At 37.1% G+C, this 25363-nt stretch overlaps 1 protein-coding gene across 3 annotated transcripts in view; it reads right to left on the bottom strand.

The window, feature by feature from the left end:
* Positions 1–25363, bottom strand: part of MSH3 (mutS homolog 3) — a 111591-nt gene that overhangs the window by 32927 nt on the left and 53301 nt on the right. For all 3 annotated transcript variants that reach the window (XM_085214323.1, XM_085214325.1, XM_085214324.1), the window contains 5 exons: positions 18114–18246; positions 11389–11576; positions 7561–7729; positions 4248–4312; positions 2803–2919 (listed from right to left, as the gene is read on the bottom strand). In XM_085214323.1, the coding sequence (XP_085070449.1) occupies positions 2803–2919; positions 4248–4312; positions 7561–7729; positions 11389–11576; positions 18114–18246 (672 nt within the window). The remainder of the gene's footprint in view (positions 1–2802; positions 2920–4247; positions 4313–7560; positions 7730–11388; positions 11577–18113; positions 18247–25363) is intronic.

Here is a 25363-nt window from a genome sequence, read left to right as displayed (position 1 = left end):
TACCAAGAGAAAACAGTTTTCAATTGACTTCATTCTCTTAGTACTTATGAATTTCTTTTCTCATCTCCCAAGCTCAAGGAAACAATATGGAATGTAAAACTAGAAAGGAAGCAAAATCTGAGGGGGAGAGAGTAGAATGTTGTATGCTGCTACCAGCACTGAGAACAGCAAAGTAAACAGGAGAAGCAACAGATCTAATGTAGAGAGGTTAACATATGTCAATTCAAATTTACATGGCTAATTTAGCAGCAATAATTATTTAACAAGCTACATTACAGTGTTTAAAATCATAGAATTGTAGAATTGTAGAATTGTAGGTTGGAAAAGACCTTCAAGATCATCAAGTCCAACCACAACCAAACCATACTACCCTAACTCTAACAACCCTCTGCTAAATCATGTCCCTGAGCACCACATCCAAATGGTTTTTAAACACATCCAGGGATAGTGACTTAACCACCGCCCTGGGGAGCCCATTCCAGTGTTTAACAACCCCTTCTGTAAAGAAGTTTTTCCTGATATCCAACCTAAACCTCTCTGGCACAACTTAAGGCCATTTCACCTCGTCCTGCCACTTGTCACCAGTGAGAAGAGACCACCCCCGCTCTCGCTGTAAGCACTTCCAGATATTGGAAGAGAGCAATACGGTCTGCCCTCAGCCTCCTCTTTCCCAGTCTAAACAGCCCCAGTTCCTTCAGTCTCTCCTTGTGGGCCATATTCTCCAAGCCCTTCACAAGCCTTGTTGCCCTTATTTGGACCTGCACCAGTACCTCCATGTCCTTTCTGTAGTGAGGTGCCCAAAACAGCTAGAGAAGAGGAAATTGGAATGTGTTTCTCATTTCTAACAAATAAACATAATTGCTGGGTTCCTACCAAGAGGCAGAGTCTTGCTCTCAGTTACACTCATGGCATCACATTCAGCATGACCCAGGTACCAATGAAGGGAATGGAAAATGATGGCTTTGCTCCTATAGCCCTTACAGAACTGATGGTAACGCAAGAGTCACAAAAGATGACTTTCAGGCCTCACAATTGTTTTGAAGAGCTCACAGCATGAAAACTTATTTTAATACTTACTAAAACAGGAAACCTAGTACATCATTCAGCATCTAATCATCATAGATAATTTCCAGAATGTTTAATCACTATTTAAATAGTAGTATTTCAAAATATTGCTAATGTCTTTCATATGGGTGGTCAACTTGTAGTTCTGGAGATGCATAAAGATCACAAATCCAAGAGTTGCTCCTAGTCTAGTCCTGTGTCAGGACTGGCAGCGGGAATCTGCTGACAGTTAATTGGAAACTGTCACAAGGTAAGTAAAATAAATAACACAGGCTGCTGGGGGTGCATCTGCACATTACAACCATGTAAGCACCTGCCAGAGATATCCTGAACAAATTCCTTTCCTTCTCACTAGTTCCAGCCACCTGCTTCTAGCTCTTCCATCCTCAAAAATGATGCTCCTGTTGAGAAGCCTGTTCATGGAGCTACACGCTGCAAAATCTGTTCTTTCTTTTGTAGAATCACTGTAACTCCAAGTCTGCTCGCTGTTGGAGTGCAGAGGTCCCAATGCTGCCAGCAAGGAGTCTCTACACGTACAGAGATGTAAGAGCACCTGGAGAAGGACACTCTTAAAGCCAAATGCATATTCAGGCCAGTCCTATTGTGCAACACAAGGTGGGACCCTTAGGAGAAACCATTCTATCCTGTCACACGTGACCCAAAACTGGAGCAGCCAAGTCCACCACATCAGACAGATATGGAACACATATCCACCGCTGAAATATTTTGATACTTAAGTATTTGCATCGTTAAGTTTGATTGCTCATCTTTACAAGACAAATAGTGGACTCATTCGGTCTGTTCTGTATTTAAATCAGAACACAATAGAATCGATACACAAAAATGCAACCTTTTTTAAAGAAGGTAACTAAAGGAAAGGCCACTGACACATGACATATGACATACACATAAGTAGAAGAAAAGGAGATTTCAACACAGTGATGTTTACTTTCAGAAATTCAGCATGATGGTAGATCACTGTAGATAAAGAGTCTCTCATGTTGAGACAGCTTCAGAGGGAACTTGCTAAGTTTCAGTAGTGGGGACAAAACCACAACTGAAAGTCAAGCAGTAACTTGAAAGTCAGTGCGCAACATTAGGAATAATTTCAGTGGTCTGTAACTTGTGGAAGTGAAAAAAATAATTTATAGCCTGACACTTGAAAAACCAAAGGTATTCAGAAATTGAGAAATCATTTTTAAATTTCCAATTTGAAGATCTTTCAGCTGAACAGTCGAATAAGTGCCTCTGAAACTCAGATCTGAGATAAACAGTTGTGAAGCACAGAAATACCCCAATTAGTTTCTAAGAAACAGATTCACAGTCAGTTGCAGAGTTAGTATACAGCTGTGGTGGGTCACATTGACCTAAGAGATTGTCTTAATACTCTGACATTTTCTGTCCAAAAACTGTGAGAAATACTGCAAAGTACTTTTTCTCTTAGTACTGGTACACTTAACTGTAAAGCCATACAATTTATCAGTTAATATTACTTAATACTGTATTTTCATCAGAATTTCAAAATGTGGAGATATCACTGCCAATGTCAGTTCTCAGTCAGTTCTTGCCTTAAAATACTTCAAGAACAATATTTAGATGATATTTTAAAATTTGCTCAGGGTAAAATAACAATCAATTTTTTTTTTCTTTTCAAGATAAATATCTTTCTTTTTCTGTTCTTGTAGTAAAAATAATATAAAATACAATAGAATGCTAATGGATATGTTGTAAACTCACTCTAGAAAATGCAGCCATTCAGCACCACAGTCAAGGACTAGCTGCTCCCGAAGCTGATTGAGATGTCTGTAATTTTCTATAATAAAAGGAGAGTGGAAACGGCTGACAGCTTTTGTGCTAGAAGAGAGAAAAAGCCAAACATGAAGTCAAGGTTACTAAGCAATCAGCTATAACATTTACATTCAAAATTAGAAAAATTTTCTTATTCTCTGTGAGCCTTGAAAGTGTATATTATATTAAAAAAAAGAAGGTATTTTAATGCAGTAGTAAACTCTTTTGATCCCAGTGGTCTGTCTGTACTGTGAATAAAGTGATTGGTTTCTGCACCACCGCCCATTTAGAAAGCTTTTAAAAGCTTTTTCACAAAGTAGTACATGTCAGTGACGGGTACATACTTCACAGAATTCTGTTCAGCCATACACTGCACAAATGGATGACTTTCCTGTTACTGATCAAATATACAAAGAACTTCCAAGAAAGAAAGATCAGCTTAAAAAGGAAGACCATGATAAACCTGACATAAATGTGTTAAACACAGAGTTCTGCATGCATACAAGTTTCTATTTGGGGCACTTGTTATTTATCTATATATTTTCATTAAGTACTCTGTCTGGCATTCCCAGACATTTTTTAATTCTGAGGTTTCAGGTTTTTTTTCTTCTTTGTTTTGTTTTTCAAAATCCAGATTAACTGCAATTTGCTCTTCCTTATCTTACTTCTGGCTAATCTGTTTAGTTCAATATTGATTCAATTCAATACTGATCTCTTGTATTAGTCAATAAAAACACTTCAGAGTTCACTCTGATTATGCCAGTTTCAGGCGATAGAAATCTGGGCTCACCCTAAGGTATTTGACCTGCTTAAATAATAAAACAAGTAACTGAAAAGGAAAAAAAGCCAATTACATAGTTCATTCCATCTCTCTACTGGAAAAATTATCCAAAAATGTCTAAGAATGTGATCAGGTAATACTAAATAGCAAGTCAAGCAATGTTTGTGTATATGAGTAAAATGTGTTTTCACTTTAAATATAAGTTTATTGAGACATAAAAACAGATCTATGCATGCTAAACTTTACCTTTCTAAATAGAATAAGAACAGTTATCATTTTGAGAGGCTTATATCTACTAACTAATGAACAATTAAACCAAAACAACAGTTCAGACCCCAGTATATATACATGACATTTATATATATATATATATATATATATATACATATATATATAGCACTAGGGACATATTGCATTAAAACGTTTCAAGAAGTTTTAAGCAAAACTTATTATAGCAGTAAATAATTATTTGACTTAGTTGGGTTTCAGTTTAAAAATAAAAAGTACATGGAGCAACAAGAATGTATTTCAGGTCAAAATTAACACCAAAGTACCACATTTGAATAGGATATTCGTTTTAGAATAGAACAAACTTGAAATATATTTTACATACCTACTAACCATAACCCAGTTAGATGGCACAGATGATATACGGGAATTTTTTACTTCTACCAAAAACTAAAATAAACAGAAATGTAGTATTAGACATCAGAGGTTGTTAGGAAGACAACAGAACCATATTTTCTTCTTTTAACAAGAAATCTGCTTATGTCAGAGGAAAACTATGTTTGACCTGAAGGCTGCATAGACCAGGAGCTAATGTTCCTTTTCCCCAGATGTGAGGGTTATGACATAAATATTTTCTACCAGCAGCTCCCCTCCTGAGCTGCTCCCGTGATGTGACCCCTTGCTGCAGCTTTTCTGCCCTTCTCCAATCACTAACATGCTCTTTTCACCCCCCTCCTACCAAGACAAAACCAGATCAAAGCTATTGAGTGAGTCCTGTTACATGATCTGACCTAGCTGTGTACCCAATCAGCACACAATTTATTTACACAGCACCTGCATTATAACCCACATGTGCTAAGGATACTCCAGACCAGAGAGATAGGCCTTCTGAAGGATCAGTGATTTACACTGAGCCGTGCTCACCTGTAATATTTCACAAACAAGAATTCAAAATCTCAAATGCCAGCACTTTATCTACAGTACATTATTTCAAATTTAGTTACACTTGAGGTCAGAAACAGAAGGAATAGGGTAAAACAGCAGTAGTGGTAAGAGGCTCAGAGGAACGAAAATTATATCGTGCATTATTGCAGTACTTTATATGATTCATATTGATTATCTTTACAGCACTGTGCTGAAGTTCTAGATGTCAAAGAATTGAGGCTTTCTCAAATAGAAGAAGTTAGTTGCAAAATGAATTGCTATCACAGATTAAATTAACCCAGAATCTGATCACCTTTACAGTAAACTATCAGACTCGCATCTCAGAAAGCTTTTCCGTTATAGCTGGAGTGATTTAGATATAGCCTTCCCACTCTCACCAGAATAGCCAGCAACCACCTCCAATTACAAAGAATAATCCCAAAATGATCACAAGTTTCCACAGAGAACATATGATACTAGTTCTTAACTCATCTAAGACACCTTAAAATATTTCATACTGTAGAAATTTTTAGAATGCATAACAACATGAGATAACATGCAAACAGGTAAAACAGGAGACCTGTAAAGATTTGAAAATAAGCCAACAGCTGCTACTGCTAGCATTGCTGCAGCTGTTCTGATATTAGATTTTTTTGGAAGTTCATTTCAAAATAATTAAATATGACGTGTTCACAAAAGGAAGACAGAAAATAATCCACATTTACGTCTATGCTGGATGCCTAACTGAATCCAAGACAGTCTAAGTGAACACAGTGTTTAACTGACTGGTTGGTTTGTGTGGCCAGTGAGAAACCAGGAAAGAATGTGACCTCCTTCAAAAACAACAAAAGCATTAGCGCTAGTTTTTTCACCATTTAAATCTTAGCTCTATCTTAGAGAAATAACGGAAGTATTGAATACATTGAGACCAATGCACTGTTTATGCCATTGCAGGAAGCAAACATTTGCAAAATTTCTCTTTCAACCCTGCCTGAAACAAATAACCATGCTGTCACCATCTGGACAGCTTTCTGTTCTGTTTAGCATCTATAACAATTGACAGTAGAGGCATGGAAACAAAAGATAAAATAGATAAGGGTGTGACTCCTTGTGTGTTGGAAAAGGTGTGCATCATCTGGAGATTAATCAGCATACTAACAGGAACTTAACAAGAGTTAACAAACTATGGGCTGACTGAATATCTAATGACATGCTCGCAAAAACAGGTATAGGAGCTCACATTAAACAGCAAATAGCTAGAATTTATTCTTCTCCAAGTTGTTTCCTTACAGTTACACTCTCCTCCAGAACAAACGAACCATAAACCTACTTCTGCCCAAGCCAATCAGTAAGAAGTTTTGAACACTTCTACAGCTGTCAGCATGCTACAAGAATGTAAGAATACACCAGACCGACCTGACGAAGAAAGATCCAGCCTGAAAGAGACTCTTCCTATTCCCTGCTCCTCCCACTCTCTCTTTCCAGTAATGCCTCGGCCTTTAGCGCCATTCCTCACTTCAGTGACCATCTTCTGCAACCCTTTTTCTGCTGCCTCTTTTGATGTCACCGAAACACTCACCCCAGACATAATTAGGTAACAGCTACCCATAATTCTCTGCTTCTTTCAAGACAGATTTCTCAGTTCAAAATTGTTTATGAGCTACCCACTCCTACAAAGACCTCCTCTCTTAAAAATATACAAGTTGACTTGTGGCTTTTGAAATTGTCTGATTCAGTTAATATCTGGTTACAACCTCAGACTGTCCTCTGTCTTTAACCAGCCCTTCTTTTCTCCCTTCCTCCATACAACTGTCATCGTCCACCTTTCAAACCAACCTATGCAAGAGAAACATTTCTAATCCTGCCTCTTCCCTTCTTCCCGAAATTCTCTTCAGTGTTTTTTCTTTGACTTCAGCATCCATGCTGACAACCTACCCAACTTGGTAGCTGCTCTCCTCAATGTCACCATCAAGAGGAATATTCACCTGAGCTCTTCAGCATGCTCTTCTCCCCACCCTAATTGGTTAATCTCTTTTAACCCCAACTCTCATACTATTTCCTCACTGCATCTCAGTATTTCTTTCTTTTCCCAGTTTTCTGTGGATTTTTCTCTAGACTTCCTCCGTCAGTTCCCAGATGATAATGCTGTACAGCTCTGCCTCACTGCTCCTTTCAGAACCTTTGCAAATCTCTCCAGAACCATTTTCTCTTTATTTTGTGCTAAACTTCTCAGCTCACTGAAGCACAACCTGTCCACACTTGCACATCATCTAGTATACCAATGCTCTGTCCACAACCACTGTTTCTAAGAGTTAAAGATAGTGAAGTAACATCTACCATTAATAAATATTGTTCCTCTTCTGTCTTTCAAATAGAGTCTTAATCAGTACTTACAAAATTATTCTACCATTCCCCAAATTAACCTAAAGCCATGTCTCTTGGTTCTCTAAGAATATTTCTGCACTTAATAGCCACATAATTAACCTCAAAATATGCAACTGTTTTTACACGTAGAAAAAAGCAAAGCATTACAGAGTCAAATCCAACTTCACTAATGTGTTTTTGTTCTTTAAATAGCTAAAGTAAATTGAGTTAACAAATAAAAAAAAGTGTCCCTGTCAGAAAACTGTTCTTCAAAGATGTACAAAAGAATACATTAAGATGACCTCATCAAGTATCATACGAACTGAAGAGAGTTCCAGCTAAGGCCCAGCCTTCCACTATTTTTTAGTAGGGTACAAAGATACAGTCACAAATCACAGACATTGTATTACCTCTTGACCAGAAACTGTAACATACTCTGCAGAAGGATTCTTAATTTGTTCACGAATTTCCAGAAGATGTAATTGGATTTTAGACAGCACATCCAGAATCTCTTCCTTTTTATTTCTGATGACAGGGAAATCTGTAAGGTCTTTGAATAGTTGGGTTTTATCTCCAGTCCTATCCATAAGAAGTGTAAGAAAAAAATAACAGTAAATCTAAAAATGCATTCCCTATTTACCAGCTACGTCTTTATTTTTATTAATTCTTCTAATCTGTTTTAACACTAGCTATATTTCATTTTAAATTCTACTTGGTCATAGTGCAGCACGTTTATCAGAAGCTGTCATACACACTACATAAACAGAGAGGCACTGTGAATACAAACTATCAAAGGCTACACAAAGACAGCTCCAGAAAATATTTTCAAAACTCCTTCATAATCTAACACATTATGCTCATTCTTCTCTTGTTCTATTGATTTGGTTTGGCCTCCTCTGAATGTGAATCCTGAAATTTCCTCCTCATTCTCCCTCGGTCCAGCAGTGCAAAAAAAAAAAAAAAAAAAAAGCACAAGTTGTTCCTTTATGTCTCAGTTTGTGTTTCTGGAACGCACTTGCTGTTTCACTCTGCAGCATCTTGAGTACAGGCAAAATCTTTATCAATACTGAATGTGGAGTTCTGGATAATTTCTGTACAACTTGTTAAAGATTTTTTCATGGATTCAGAATTTCCCAGAATGGAATCACAGAATCACAGATGGCCAGGGTTGGAAGGGACCTCAAGGATTATGAATCTCCAATCCCCCCTGCCACATGCAGGGCCACCAACCTTCCCATTTAAAACTAGACCAGGCTTCCTAGGGCAATTTGCCGAATTTGGGCATATTTCCATGAAGACTGCAAAGAAAAATACTTCCCACAAGGCTTTCATCAAAGTATAAGGGTTGCTCTGAAAGCAGTGCCTCCTATTTTATGATGCTGGTCCACAACAACAGAGGCGGATGTTGGTGGTATGGCAGCATGAGCTGAACCTTCCCACCAATATCTGGTTACATGTCATTGCTGTGTGACAGATGGCAGCAGAGGGGCAGTCTGACAGAATGGTGTCTGACATGGAAGTGCATCTGGAGCAAAGGAGTGTCGCTGAATTCCTCCATGCAGAAAATGTTGCACCAATTGACATTCATAGATTCTTGCTGAACATTTATGGAGACAAACACTGGATGTGAGTACAGTGAGAGGATGAATGGCCTTTCAGCAGTGGCGACAGTAACAGCTGTTCACTTCTGTGGGTGCAGATTGTTGTGAGTGCAGCATGCAGGCTCACGTTCATTGCTGGTGAAAATACATAGCTAATGGTGGTGACCGTTGAAAAGCAGTGTTTCGCAGCTGAAAATGTGCTCTATAAAATAATGTTATGTTCTTTGTAGCTGCTGCAGTTTCCATGGAAATAAGTAGGAGGCAGTACTTTCAGAGTGATATATGTGGAATGTAATCAGAAGTTTCTCAGATGAGCTTTCTTCTTTTCTCGTTAAAAGATTAACCTGAATATTTTTAATGCATGCAAAAGAATGTTCTTTAACAGACTCAGTGTCAGAAAGTGACAGAATTGTTTTGACTGCATAATCTTAGTTCAGGACTGAAACCTGAAAAGAAAATGCCATTCAAATGTTTAAAACTGTGAAATTGAACAAATTATTACAAATAAGCTTGTCATCAAAAATAAATAAATAAATACCTTAATAGCAGGAAAACAACAGAAAGTAGTGCAATCAATACTAAGTTAACTGTATTACATATTTGTATTTTAGAGCAAATACAGAACAGTAACTGTTAGTTACATAATTTCCCTGAAATTTTATATTTGGAGATTAATTAGGAAATGAGTTAATAATATATGGAAGAGATGAAAAATTCCAGTGTCCTGACTACTTGGGTATCCTTTTCTCTGAAAAGGACTCATAGTTTGACCCAGTGACCAGGCAGGTAACTCAAAAGCTGTGTTCCAATTTTGCTTTACATGGACATAGCTATTATATAAGTGACAGTAAAGACACCATTTTAAAATACAATACTAATTTTTAGAAACAATTTTGTGCTAATTAGACTTGTTTCCATGGGAATGTGAGGAAAAAAGATCTCTATAGCCAGCAGCTGATAGCAAAGATTGTCACTGCTATGTAATGCTTACCAAAAATGTAGAAGTTGAAACTTTAAAACAAGATAAAAATCACAAATCCATGCCAAAAAGCTCTTGGAACAGAGTTTTGAAAAACACTACACCATATACTAAAATTAACACATGATGCACGTGTGTATCTAAGTGTCTGTGCACATATGTATATCAATAGTCATCGTAATTATTATGAGAGATTTTTGAGCAATAGTAATATGGTCACACAAATTCGATGTGACCGAAATGAAAATTATTCATCTTGAGTCTTCATCTTGAATAAATAAATGCAAATAAAATCTATACATTCTGTATATCTACTTTTACTATTGTATCTTATTTTTTTTGTATGCTACTCTAAAATCAAGACAGTGACAAAAATATATATATATTTTTTTTAACTTAAAGTAAATTTGGCATAATTAAAATAAATTCTGTTTTGTCATAAACTGCCAAAATTATAATTGGACACCTTGCATCAGAAGAAATCTTATAATTCCCACAAACATGTTGTGTAAACAAAAACTACAGAGAAGGGAGACAAGGACCCAGCAAAGGCAAGTGTTCAGAAAAGATGGCTACCTTTGTGATTAGCACCAGGAGAGAACTCTTTTTAGATAATTTTACTGTTTCAAAAAGCACTAAGTCTTACTGGCCACAAGATACTCTCCCCCAGGTCTCTACCGGCAGCTATCACTTCCTTAACTGAATCCATGTTCTTGCTTCATTATTTTGCATTTAAGCCTCCTGTCCTCTTCCTCTGCTGGTTAAAACCAGGATCTAGGGTTAACAATGGAGACAGCAGTACTTCCAAAGAAGCAGTGTACACAATGAACTATTTGCAGCCACTCTCCCATATAATGCAAATTCATTACAATTTCTTTGTCTACCTTTTCGTGGGGAAGAGGGCGGCAAAGGAGGACAGAATTAAGACAAAAGGACAGATGCAGACTACAGGAAACTAATTACAACCAAAAGCCTGAGACATCTTAAGACTGAGCTCATTTAATCATTCTGCACAATGCAAGAATAGGGCAGTAACCCCAGAAATGCTATAAGCTGACGTAAATCCCACAGGCTATGAAGAGTCTTCAGAATTATTAAACTCCATATTCTCATCATTAGTGAGCATATAAAGAGACAAAAAAGCAACAACAATAACAATAACAACAAAATGGGAGGATGGCCTCAAAGATTTGGTGAATTTTGAAAAAAATTGTAAAAAAAACATATTCCTGGCAGCAGAGCAGCCACTCCATTAAATGTCAAGTATCTCTTCAAAAAAATAGCGTATCTATCTAAATTTAAAAAGCGAATATTTGTTAAATGAATTAACATGTGCAAAACAGTTTGCTCTTCATTTGCTCACCAGAACAGCTGAAAAGTTTTCAAATATTTTTTTCAGCCTGAAGCACATAGCCACAGGGCAAAATACTTGCTCACCTAGTTTATCTTAAAAAAAACAAAAACAAACAAACAAACAAACAAAAAAACAACAAGCAAACTGCAAGAAGTTCTGCATTAACTAAAAGTAATGTGCAGAAATATGAAAACTAAAATATAAAACTGAGATCTGTTAAAACAGGATGCGTACTTCACACAACTGAATATACTTAGCCAGAAATCCTATGAAGCATGTAAATTCACCTGTTTTCTCTACTTACTTAGCAGCTTCTTCATTAAGAATCTTTAAATAATGTTTTACTGGGGAGAGAAGTTCTGGGATTTCCAGCAGTGCATTTTGTAACAGAGGAGATTTCACATGAGAATGTATGGCTGGAACAAGAGCTTGAATTTCCAAGTCCAGACGAGACAGAGTGCTGACAATCAAGAAGAACTCTTGGGTTGAACACTGAAAAGGAAGCAATACCTAAATCATTATAGCGTACATTGTCATTAAGGCCTGCTTTTTTCAGGATTTTAAAAACCAGTCAAAATACAGTTAAGGCATATGCACTGCAATACAACTGCAGAATCTTACCACATTCATAGTATTAATAAAATGTGCTAATTGATAAATAAAAAATGCTAATTGTTTTAACCATTATCTTTAGGGATCAGTCCAGAGCGCTATTGTTATTACTGGGTGGAGATGTGTAACAAACGTGCAGTACACAACAAGCAGAAAAATAGGCTGATAGTGTGTGGCAGCAAATAAGCAGGGTGAGTATTTTCATGAGTATCACAACATATCCATGCAGTTTGGAAAGGCAAGGTTAAGTGCAGAAAGGGAGAAGTTTGGCACAAGGACACAGAGAAGAAGAAGCCAGAAGTCACTGTTTAGAATGTTAGTAGCTATTGCCAGCTTCAGTGCCTAGTTGGTTTCTGCCAGGACTATGTGACAAGATGGATCCATCACAGAAGTCCTAGCAACCCCATGTAATGGCCCTCACTTGCACTTTTCTAGGTAGGGAAAGGAGAAAACAAGCACTCAACTCTTCTTTCACCTCTCATATCTACAAAGGTATGAAAAAGATTTTTCCGTCTCCTTCAGGCAACTGACCAGGATATTATTGAAAGGGAATCTCTCAGAGAGTAGCCAGCAACATGCAGTGCTTTTGGAGACTGCTTCTCAATACCCATAGAGCAGGAAAACTGCATACCAGTTCCTTTAAACAAAACATCTCACAAAAACCAGTGACTTCTCAAAGAAAAGTAAGCTTGCATTTGTGCTGCAACATATGCACATACCAAATCAAACCACAGTTCTGTGAGATGCATAACATCTTCTTATCATGGTTCACTGGGACTCTGGGACATTTACACTTCAGAAAGTTTGAAAAACAAAGTTGCCAATGAAGAATTATACTTATAATTTCTTACATTTTAGTTGGCAGGTACCTGACAATAGGAATATGTAATTTAACAATGATGTTTCAAAGACAGGTTACATTGTGCATGCTTTCAGAAAACTCAAATTTATCTTTGTTTCATATACATGAAAAGCAGGGTGGAACAGACCTACTAGGTGGTTTCTCCACAACTGCTCAGTAGTACAAGAGTTTTCTTTTGGTCTAGATTTGAGCTTTTAATAAATACTCCATGAAACTATGTACTACTCCCTTCCTTTCAAAAACTAATCCACAAAGCACTAAATCTCATCATACCAAAGTTTTATCTGGTAGCCTAAATTTCCCTTACATTAAATTAATCCAAATCTCTCTAGTATTACTCTTTTGTATTACACTAACTCCACTATCTTTGCTGTTAACACCCTACAAATATCTCAGAGCTTTCTGTTGTCCTTTAATAATCAATTTAACCAAATTATGATCTTTCAATCTTTCTTCATAAACAACCCATTATTCATCCTCATGAAAATTTCGTTTTACCTCTGTGCTTGCTGCAATTTATCAACATATTTCTGATAATCTGGACCTGTTTATAAAAGCTATGACAACAAAATAAAACAAAATAATAACACAGTAAATCTATCAATGGCATTTGAAGTCACAGCAAAAAAGAAAGGTCAGAAAGACTAACGAAGTGATAAATCCAGGCCTGGACTCAAAGTCAAAGTAATTTACAGTATGACTGACTGCATCATCGTCAACAGCCTTGATGCACATAAAGGATAAAATTCTGCAAGACTTCCCTTGACTACAAAGTGTGCTCTTCAAGGATGCAAAGGCTGAAGCCTTGCCACACAAAATTGTATTGTAGATTCCTGACAGACAGCATTAAGTGATTTCTAGCAGAACAACATCCAGAAAAAAAATAATGAAAAAATATGGGCAGTATGAAATACGTGAGCTAAGCAGAAATTTTTATGTTTTGTTTTTACAAAACTATTCTTTAAAAAAAAAAAAAAAGGAGGTGGGGGAAGATTCAATCTGAGACTTAACTAGCACGTCATCTATAAGGAGATGGCAAAGGCAAAAGTTTTTAAGAGAACAATACAACATGTGCTATAAGAAAGGTTGAGAGGCACATGAAGGAACAATAAATAAAAAAAAATAAATCATAAACAGATAAACAAAACCAAGAAACCCACCACCACAACAGAAAAAACCTCGATCACGTACAAAAGGCACGACAATCCTCACAGTTATCATGAGATTTGTCAAAGAGTATACAACAAACATTCTGAAGTTTCTTGCAGCAACTCTGCTAAGCTACATGCATGGTTGTCTAAACAGTTAAAACCTGTTTGATTCTATTACAATCTTCAATACCATTGGAGAATGGCAGATTTTACTACACAGAACTTAGTTGAACATAATGTTGCAGAAAAAAGGTGAAAATAATCCTTTTGTGCTTATTCAGAGTATTATTCTTTCCCCAGTTGATCTCAGTAACACTGCAGGACTTTGCATCTAAAATTTTATGGCAGTGCAGAACAAAGCAAACAGATAACTTGGAACAGATGCATATAATGATTATGAAAAGCTGGGCTCCGTTAAAGTGGGACTAGTTTTATTTAAATTCTGAGTAACTTTATGAAAGCAATATATAACTGTGTTACAAATTAGAAGCTTTTGAAATGTACTGTGAAAATAGTTTACATAAAGAGGATTAATAATCCTGCAACCACCAAAGATTCTCACAAACCTATTCGATGCTATTTTTGAAGACTAATTTTGAAATGTGCCCAATGCTGGTTACAGCTTCTCTGGCACTAGAAAAATAACCTCAGAGCTGACAGTGATGTCAAATACTTTCAAGTGGCAGTTCCTCAAACCGTAATGAAAATGGTGTGGCTGCCACCAGGGAGAACACATGGAAGATGTGCAGCAGTATGACAGGTCTAACACCCTTCTGAGAACACAACTGAAAGTCACTGAGCTTTGTTTGCAATAGGGAAATTATTTCCAATAGATCTAAAAAGGAGCAACTGAGACTACAATTTACAGACATTGAACACTCCAAGTTAAAAGCATTTCAAATTCAAAAAATGGGAATTGAAATGCAGCACTCGTTCAACACTCGTTTCAAGCTAAAACAACTACCTTCAAGTTTTCAGTATAGTGAGCATAATAGATGTGCTGAAGTCAATAACATGCTATGCGGAGAATGTATTTTAAACATTTTACACAAACAATAACTAATTTCAAGGACACATATAACAGGCGTCGATATAATAAGAGGAAAAATAAAAAATACAGTGTTTTTCTCTGAATCATCAGGATACAGAAAATCACAGAGTCTTTAATGAAATATCAGAGCCTTTAATGAAATATCAGGCGTGGCTTCAGACACTGATGCAGAACAAAACAGGTTTTGTTTTTCTAACTGTGATAATTTATGAGGAACTCAAAAACAGGGAGACTCTAAAGTTAGGAGCGAGCAGAATATACCAAAATGTCATTTTATTATTTGCCCTGACAAGGTTTACTTGACTTAACTTCTTGCACAAGAAGACTCTGTGAAACTTTTTCACTTTAATGTGTGCTATAAATTTGTTGTCTGCACATTGGTGACTGAGCTTTAGTTAAAAAAAAAAAAAAAAAAAAAAGCTTATAGAGCCAAGGGTACAGATAAGATAAACACTTACAGATTAAATCTGTACAAATATTTGTCTTCTGAAACACAGACCACCACATGATACCAGAAAGCAAGATTGGAATGGCTTTGTAGAACACATTTATAAATGTGGAGCATGTTTGTTTTGTACAGGTTCTTAAACGCATTTAAGCATAGGACTCAGACAACTGTCTTGCCATTCTACACACTGCCATCACTTTAACTGAAAGAAAAAAAGGTAGGATCCAGCCATTCATAACTCCCAGTATCCTCCAAGAGCAGTAGAGTAGGCCTGAACTTGTAATAGAGAATAGGAATTTTGAGATGTCTTTTCCAACAAGATTTCATTGTGCATCAGCTCCAGGCAAAATTTAGACAAAAGTCTTGTTTCTCAGAGTTAGACAACACTCCTGTTTCTCATTTGCCTTTTGAAGTTAACTTCTGAATTCTACCAAGAGGTCTTCAAATCTCTTCATCTCCAGCCATCCCGCTCTTGCCATAGAGAAGGGTAAGGCTATGCCGTGGTTAACGGCATTTCTGTCTGGGAAGATGTCAGGTGCTGGAGCTGCAGAAACTGAGAATAAGTAGTGCTGGTATTAATTCCTCTCTCCATAGCAACAGTAACATTGCTTCTCTCATTCCTGTAATTATCATTCCCATAATTCCTTTCCAGACTGGGGCAAACTTGGAGTTGCCAATACCACCTTCGAAGCAATGCCTAAAATTTTTTCCCTCTCCTCCCCGTTTGTACAAGAATGCTGTTCTAACTCCAGACCTGGGGTTAGATAAGCAATATTTTTTGGTGGTTTGGGACAATGGGAGCTTGTGGAGGGTCAGATTAGCAATTACAAACCTCCACGATGCTAAAAGATAAGGATCATAAATTGACTTACTAAAAAATTAAGTCAGGAAAATATACAGTGATGACATACTTATTTACCAGAAGAGTTCCAGTAAAGACATTTTGCCCTGCAAAGTTGATTCTGTAACAGAGTACAGATTTTTCTTCTTTTTTTTTTTTTCCTGTCTCCACCAGAGGTTACAGGCACAAAGTTCATCACACAGCAGAAGTTCTGCAGTGACTGATGTGAAAGAAAGGTATTCAAAACAACTGACACAACACAGCCACCCCTGCACACTTCAGAAGCCTTTGTGAAACATATGTTCTCAAACGCTAACATCAATGAAGCCCAAAGAATCTGAAAGATTAAATACCTGTCAGATTTTCCTATTTTTCCAGTAGTTAACAGTGAGTTATAAAGACTACATTATGGCACATCATCGATTAGAGTTAACAGTTAATTGTTGATTAGTTCATTTGTCAATGTGTTCCAGTCTTTTTGTGCTCCTCAGTAGGAATGAAAATACAGAAAAGGAATCTCATGTCAGAACATATGGGAGACGGACATCTGGGGTTAACAGAATGGAAACACTCCTAGTGGAAACTGAAATGGCAGTCTTCACTAGATAATCTGAATAATCATTCATGAAAACCAGTTACTTTGTGTTCTTGAATATGCATCTACTACAAAGGGACCTTTTTTCAGTCAGGTTCGCTATCTATCTAGACTTCAGAATCTGCTTTCCAAAGTTTGCTTTTGCTTCTTTATTCAAAACAGACCCTGTCTTGCAGAGACACTATCATCTACTCAAAGTCCTACAGATTTTGAGGGGTTACTCAGTGCTCAGGGCACTCTACTACATTCTGCTGCAGATAACAAACTAGATTTTTACTATGGGAAGCTAATTCATCAAAAGCAATTTGCATGCTCAGAGCAAGAAAACTCATTCCCTCCGCCCCATTTACTTTTCCTGATGGTTCTACTGGGGCCCTCCTCCACTAATGCAACTTTTTCCTAACATCTGATTCACAAAACACCCTACCAGTGTTGTTGATAACATCACCTCATTCCAAAAATAACATGAAAATCCATGACCTCTGAATGGTCCCACCTAAAATGACAACTTTAAAGCTGAAAGAGTAAGCAGAACAGGAAGGAATAGGACCTGAACAAACAGATACAGACTAACACACACATAGACAAAAGGAAGAACAAGACAGGAGTGTCTACTGTGCAGAGAATGACGAAGTTGGTGCACACTCCCTCTTTTCACATACTTCATGATGGCAGATCTCTGTTATCCATTCACTGAAATATGAAAGTGTCTCCGTGTGCCTAACACTCTTAAAGCCTTAAAAAGAACTTGAGTTTCAGATTTTCAGAGATGAAGTCTTTGTGCTGTACTATCCAAAGAAATTACAACTTTGCTCTCCATCTACCCATCTATTAATTTATCTAAAACAAGCTGTCAAAACCTCTAAATATAACAGTGAAATAAAAGAACATGAAGTACTGCTTAGGTACTATTAGTGCATTAATCTGCTTCAACTGAGAATTGCCAGTGTCTCATTACAAGTAATTCTTATAAAAATGTGCAAGTGAGATCCAAATCAGAGAATTTATAAACAAACTAACACTCATATTTAAACAGCTAACTACAGCCGAGTGGTTTTATTTGCAAGTGTGATTTTAGATAAGTATACAGAATGTAATGCATTGTTTTAAAAGGAAATAACTGGTGGCACGAGGACCTACTACATCCTCTCATCTCACTCAATCCAGTGACTAAAACAGGAACACCTTCAATGTTTTTCCTGTTAGTGTTAGCAGTACATTGTATTTGTACTCTAATTTTACTAAAATATTTCTTCTTTGAACAACAATCACTGATAACATGCAAGATAACATAAGGGTTTACCATAAGGCAAAATATTTTTTTAATAAACTTGTACCCCTTCATTATGTCAGCTTCGGTCATACTGGTAAGAAAATATTTTTAAACACATATGCAAAATCTATGAAAAGTACACTGAGATTGAAACACAGAATTAGAAAATAATACATTAGGGTAATCGTGGATATACCTTTTTGTGAAAAACACTGCAGAGACCTCTCTCTAAATCTGGCAGCTTACAAAGAAGATTCTGAATCTGGCCAAACACGTTGGATTCTGACAGGAGAATTTCAGACACAGCATCAAGCCGGGCATTTATTTCACTGTAAGAGATTAATCACAAGCTCAATGAATAAAATTCTATGAAGGAAAGGTATATAGCTAGTCAAATTTTTTCCATGTTTTCCACCCCTATTTTCTTTTTTAATATTTTGACGTTCTCATAAAGATAAGCAAAATTTATAAATGTGTAAAATTGTAAGCTTTCATTCAAGATGCACAACAGCCTGGACATGTTAAATCATTTGCCCTCTCTATGCTCAAAACAGCTCAGTATATACTGTGACTCTGTCTACATATTTGTCTAATGGTATGCAAAAATGAGCAACACTCAGTCCTAAATATTCTACTCTGAATTTGCAGTCAAGTACCAGTCTGGGATCTGAGGAAGGGAAGGAAGAATTTGCTTTTTAACTACATCTCACATACTTTATTGCAACACAGCATAAATATTTGTTTCCATTTTACCTCTCTACTTTTTCACAGAGCAGTGATTGATAATCAGAACCACATTAGGATTTGTCTTGTTCAAAAATTGTAACGTGCATCTCCATATTCCAGGACTGAAGACAAATAATGATAGACTCATAGAATAACAGAATGGCTTGAGTTGGAAGGGATTTTAAAGCCCACCCAGCTCCAATCTTTGGGGCAGCTCCAAGCTGTGGGCAGGTTCCCACCCACAGATCAGGCTGCCCAGGGCCCCATCCAACCTGGGTGTTGAGTGCCTCCAGGAATGGGGTGTCCATAGCTTCAGCAAACATTTTCTTATTTGAACAAATAATTATACAGGTTTTTGCACCTTTCTTACAAAGATAAACTCCTTTTTTTTGTTGTTTGTTTGTTTTTGGTTGCACTTTTGTGCAACCCAAATTAACCCAACACTTTTTCTATCAAAAGACTGACATCAGATATACATGAGCGTGTTCAAAACATGCGGAGTCTTTGGGAACTTATGAACAAGAGCAGCTTCTGTGCATGTAGCCCAAAGGAAATCTTGCCAAAGCAAGAGGAAGCTATCTTTACACGACTGCAAAAGAGATACAACAAAAGTTTTTCACGTTCAGGCTTTATCTCTGTGGCAATTGCACACACAACAGAACAAAGTTAACTAAGTGAAATCTGTGATAAAATTTGCTGAAATTTCATGGCAAAAACACATCTCTTCCAGATCAGATCTTTTCTCAGAGTCCCTCAGCAATGTGCCTGTGGGCACACAATACAGGTACTAGCAAGCTGGAAAGTAGGCAGATTGAAAGTTTCCAACAAATAACTCTGAACCTGAAACATGATATTCCAGGAAACTTGAAAAATCTCAGTGAGACAGTTCAGTGTTTATTAAAAAAAACAAAAACAAAAATATGTGTTTTCATCTACCTAGACTTTATCCAACATTCTCCTCCTCAGAAAGAGAGTCCATAAATCACCACATTTACCATACTGCTCCTGCTGCTATGCATGACCATCCATCCTTGTAGGCTCAGAAGAAAGCACTCATTTGATGCTGTCACTTTATGAACTAGCCAAGTGTGTGCAAGGCAAATGCAGCCCAGCCCATGCCTCTTCTCACAGTTAGATGCTCAGAGGTCAGTGAGCATAGGAAATAGAACAGTAAACCCATAATCCAAAGTTAGGCATCTGAGAGAGAATGCCTGTCTTGCTTTCAGTGCCTAGTGTCCATGGCTTTTATTCCAGAACTGCCACGTCACTCGGCACTATAGCTGCTAACAAACACTCCCTGTGAGAAATTCAACAAAATCAGGCAGCTCCACAGATTGCAGACTTTACAACAGACAGTCAGAGGCCTGTGGCCCCAAAGGCAGCTAAATCTAAGAGGCCTTGAAATTTTATTACACCACATGTGAAAGGGAAAACATCACGACTGTATGTGCACTCAAGATGCGTATAAGTCTAATAGCACTTAAGTTGCAGGGTTTTTCAGTGACATACTGCTGTATCCTAAAACAGTAAAACCATTCTCTCATCCATCACAAATAGCACACACCAATTCCCAGTGTGGCCTGGCTGTACAACGCCAAGATTTGTGATGCCTCACCTACTGCTGTCGGTGTAGATTCAGACAATGCAAGGCTTATTTCACATCCACTGCAGGGATCAGGGATGGACTCCTCCACCCTGGCCCCAGAACAGCTCAGAAATGAGCTGTTTTGCCTCCAAACTAGATGGCCTACCCTCAGATCACACCACAGGCCCCAAAATCTATCTCTGCCCTGACAGACTGTTTTTCTCCGAGCCCAAAGCAGAGACATCAGACTTCATGGGCTCCACTCTGCACACTGTGAAAATGCCACCTTCTTCCTGACAATATCCCTCTCCTTTGGAAACATCACTTATCACATAGCTAAGCACTTCTGCTGTTGCTCTGGGCAGCCAGGCAGCCTTTAGAAACCAGGAGCAGAAAGCAGCTACCAACAGTGCAATTGCTTGAAGATACAGCAGCTGCTTTCAGCATACAACACAACACACCTCAATTTTAAATTTTATCTCTAAGAACCACAGCCACATACCTCATGACAACCAGCATGGTACCAGCAGGGTTACACAACTAAACAATCAACGAGCAAGCTGTTAGCTGTCACACAATGTATTTGAGACAGCAGATAAAAGTTCTGTTCCTCAGACAGTGAGGCTTTCTGAACGACAGCTGGATAATGGAAAGGAAATTGGGATGTGTTAGTGTCAGTGGCAAAATAATAAAGCACTCTGTGTGTGTAACTTTGAAGCTAGCTAAAAGTTATGTCGAAATTCTGAAAGGCCAGCATCATCAGCCATGATTAAATTTTCACAGAGTTATTAAAACTTGCTGTACTCGAGACCTTGGAATGCTGTTCAGTGTGAGAGTGAACTAGGCTGCTAAACCACAAACACATGCATCTTAAGGAAGAAAATAATCTGTTTTTTTATTATAAAAGGCCCATGTAAGCAGCACACATATTCCAGAACACTACCACTAAATTCAAACAGCATGATTGTATCTCTTTGGCCATCTGAAAACACACAACAATATGTAAAGTAGATGTAGATATTCAAAAAAACTCCTCCCTTCAAAGCTTAATCCACACTTTAATCACCCTCACATATGGCTATGGTACTGTAGCTTCAGCAATCTAAAACTAAGCATCCATACAGTTTTTCTGCCTTAATCCTGCAAGTCAGAAAGGGTCAGGAGAATGGCATCCAGTATCAGATGACCCACTTTTTCCACCTGAAAACAAATCATACTGGGATTCCTATTTTGAAAGCCAGAAGGACTGTGAAGAGTTATGTAAAACTGCACATATATGGGGAGGGAAGGACAGGAAAGAGAAAGAAGAGCCAGATGATGAATTTCAAAGGATGCTTTTAAACTTTATAATATTTTTACTTACACTAGTAAACATTTTGTGGAGACTAATATATTATGCTGATTAGTCATTAAACTACCTGAAAAGAAATTTATTCTGCACTGCACAATTATTCAGTGTACAGTTGGGGGTTTCTAATCTGTGTATGGTTTTGAAAAATAATCTGCCAGGAGAAAATCTGAAAGTAACATTTATACAAAGAAAGTCAGCAACTGATGCTAGGAAACTGTCTCACATTTTATATATTGGCTACTATTCCATTCTCTATTTAGGTCCACTATTAGCATATTCTTTCCCATCTTTATAAATCATGTCAAAAATCTGAAATCTATCCAGTTTTCCAAGCAGTCATCTGCAAAATAACGCAACAGAAGTCAGCTGAATCAAAGCAAAACTCTTCTGCCATTCTCTCCATCTAAGAATAGCATTGTGTTGTGGTTTGAAACTAAGACACATCATTAATATAATACTAAAATCACTTTGCAATGTATTTAAATATTTTTCATTCTAGTATTTTAGAAGAATGACTTGAAATTAAGTCATATTATATTGTCCTCTTTTATTCTGCTGCTAAATATGTAAGTAAAAAAGAAAATTTGCAAATAGGAAAATATTTGAGTCCTGCACTAAAAATTATTTTGCCATAACAGAAGGCTGCAGACACAAATGCAGTGTAATGAATTAGTGCCTCAACATCTTATCAGTCTGAATCAGCAATTCTAACAGACCTGAAAGATGTTTAGATATCTTTCATACAATGAAGCAAACCCAATATTTTTAGATGTGATACTTACTCATTACCTTTAAAGCATACTGAAGCTAATTATACAACTATTACGTAAGAACCCAAGAAAACTTTAGTCACATAAAGTTTTATATTTACACAAGGCAAAGAATTACAAATAAGAATCTGTTAAACATCTTTTAACTTACAATACATGCAGAAAATGTGGGTTCATTCATCATAGGAAGCTCAAGTACGGTGAAAGTATAGAATTGAAATTACTCTTACTAAATTTGTTTGAAGACCACACCAATTTGTGAAATATAATGAATATTCCAAAAATATAATAAAGGATGTACAACATCAAAAGCTGCTTTCCATGATCTGTCTAGATCAATGTGTAGCAGCCTCCTCCCTAATTACTTTGAACAATGAAAATGTATTACCTAAACTCTAGGAAAATCCAAGAGGCACACAGATATCTCTTGCGCTGGCGAAAGTCCCTGTACTGCACATCGCTGGGAGAATGCCCAGGGGAGGTAACATTTCCCAGCTGTCCAGTTTTATGCTCCACATCTCTGACACCAGCTACTTTCAAACACATGACAACATGAAAGCTGCACAGACTTCTGTTCCTTTATATTCTGTCACACTGTCTGATTCTTGATCATCCTACAGAGCACTGTTTGCATTTGAACACATCAGATGAGTTTACTGCTTTCAAAAGCTGCTAAATAGCACAGTGTTTTCTGCTTTAAACCACTTTCTCCTCTCACAGCAAGCAATTACAGGTATCAAAACACAAAGTCATGGCAGAGTTACCACTAGGAAATCAGTAAACTGTGTGATCCTTTAGAAAGGTCTGTGTGGCTTTTTACTTCAGTGGTTCTCTTTAGAATCTGAGTGACTTCATTGGCTAAATCTTGAACTGTTCAACTGCTGTGACCACTGTAATTTATGCATTATCACCAATTAAAGAGTAAAAAACAAGTATAATAATGATTGCCACAATTAAATTCAAGTGAAAACTAAAAAAATTAACATCCTTCTGGATCTGTTCACTTGGTTTTCCATATGCAGGAGAAACAGAATCATTTACTGTAAAACTCACAATGTCTCCTTCCCCTGCACAGAGGTCCAACATTCCCTTAAATAAACACACAGCCAGGAGCAGACAATATGGACCTCAAGTACTTAACAGCAATACACAAATACCATAAACCTTGTCTTCACATCTGTTAAAAGAATGTAAAAAATAAATAAAAAAATAAATGCAAATGGCAATCAAACACTTTTGTTTATGGTCCCACACAGTATATTTCAGCTATTTGTGAGAAAAAAAAGAGAATTGTTTGCTACTTTAGCTTACATGAATGCATGCCTGATTACTACACTTATAAAGAGTAAGAGACAACACTCAATGGTACCAAAACACAGCAAGCAAAAATGAATGAATACATGTGATGATGCTGCAGTCTTTTTCTTTACTATATCAATTTTGATATTTCAGGCATATGTTCTGCATTTGTGCATTTCAGATTGGCACAGATGCTATAAAGTCTTTATGCTTAGGAGGAAAATTTAGCCCATGAAATTGTGTTGTAGGAGGGACAGATTTCATTCCTTAATGTCTGCTGCAAAAGAAGGTTCTAAGCTAGGTCTGGATGCTGATGGTATAAAACAGTAACCAGACAAGCTCTGAATAAAGATGAGTTTATTTAAAGACTTTCAGGTAGTTTGCTTTACTACCCAGATGCCTTAGATATGGGAACAAGGTAAAAATCAAACACAAAAGACTTTCTCTTAGGACTGTAAGTTGTGTAGAGATATATAAATACAATAGTACTATATTTTCAAAGCAAGAGAAATCAGAATGATCTAGTTTTATATTAGAAAAGACATGTCATTGCCAACATCCCTGAAAGGGACTCTCTTCATCTCAGTTTTGTTGGACATCTCCTCCAAACAAAAGGCAATGTGCAATAGGAATACTTCCTGTTCTTTGGAAAGACATTAGGAACCATCTGCAGTTCAGAGATTGCTAAAGCTGTGGTCATTATATGCTCTTGCAAGCACATTATTCAGACTAACAGATATTATCAGTACTATGTTGTAAGACTTTGAAAAAGCCTTTTTAAAAGCATCCAGAACAGAAAGAAACGGCATTACAAAGGCTACTAGAAAAAAAGGAAAAAAAGAAATCTTGTTTGTGAGGGATAATTAAAAATATGGTTTATCCAGTTTCAAAAAACAAAGCTTGAAATGTTTTTAGCAGCTGTCTAAATAAATACATTTACCTCCTTCCTTGAGGTTTTAAGCATCAGCTGTAACTAGAGAAAGATCAAACGAGTATAAATCAGTTACATACATAGTTGAGCTAAAAAATATACACAAAACTAAAGGACATTAAAGTCCTTTAATCATTTTTGGCTAATAATGTGTGCTGGAGACAAGCACATGAAACCGGTGGAACACACAGGGAGGTTGGTGTGTATATGCAGGGCTAAAATGTGTGCTCTCTAAGCATGTGATTTGTTGGTACCCCTGGCGGCAAGCAGAAAGAGGTTTCACTGTCACCCACCTGATGTGGTCAAGAATATTTTTTAACTCCTTAATTTCACACTTTTGCACTTGCATTAATGACCTGGAGGAATCAGGAGTGATAGGAGTGATGTCTCTGTCCCCAGCCTTTATCCACAGAGTACAGGAACAGGGCTACTGGTAGGGTGGGCATGGAAGACACGGACATGGAAGATTCCTGTAAAGGCTTTTTACTTATTGCTCTCTGTTTGCCCTACTACACTTAGCACGCTCTGTAGCATGCAGTACACACCCGAAGCAACACATATCATCAAAACATGCACCTGAAGTTGTATGTGTAGGCAAGTATTTTTTTTCTCCTATTTCTGCACAGGCTGACACAGACAAGACCTACTGACACCAAAGCATGGAGTATGCCTTCCGTGCTTGCAGTTGCATCACTTCTGAACTGTGTATGCTTAAGGAGCTCTGCTGTCTGTGACCATATCCCTAACCTTGTTAAGCTAACTTTTGCTCTTCACACGTAACACA

The sequence above is a fragment of the Meleagris gallopavo genome, chromosome Z (genome assembly GCF_905368555.1).
Source record: "Meleagris gallopavo chromosome Z, MGAL_WU_HG_1.1, whole genome shotgun sequence".
Classification (NCBI taxonomy): Eukaryota; Metazoa; Chordata; class Aves; order Galliformes; family Phasianidae; genus Meleagris; species Meleagris gallopavo.
Note: the sequence above shows the minus strand (reverse complement) of the source record. Positions and strands in the feature narration are given on the sequence as shown.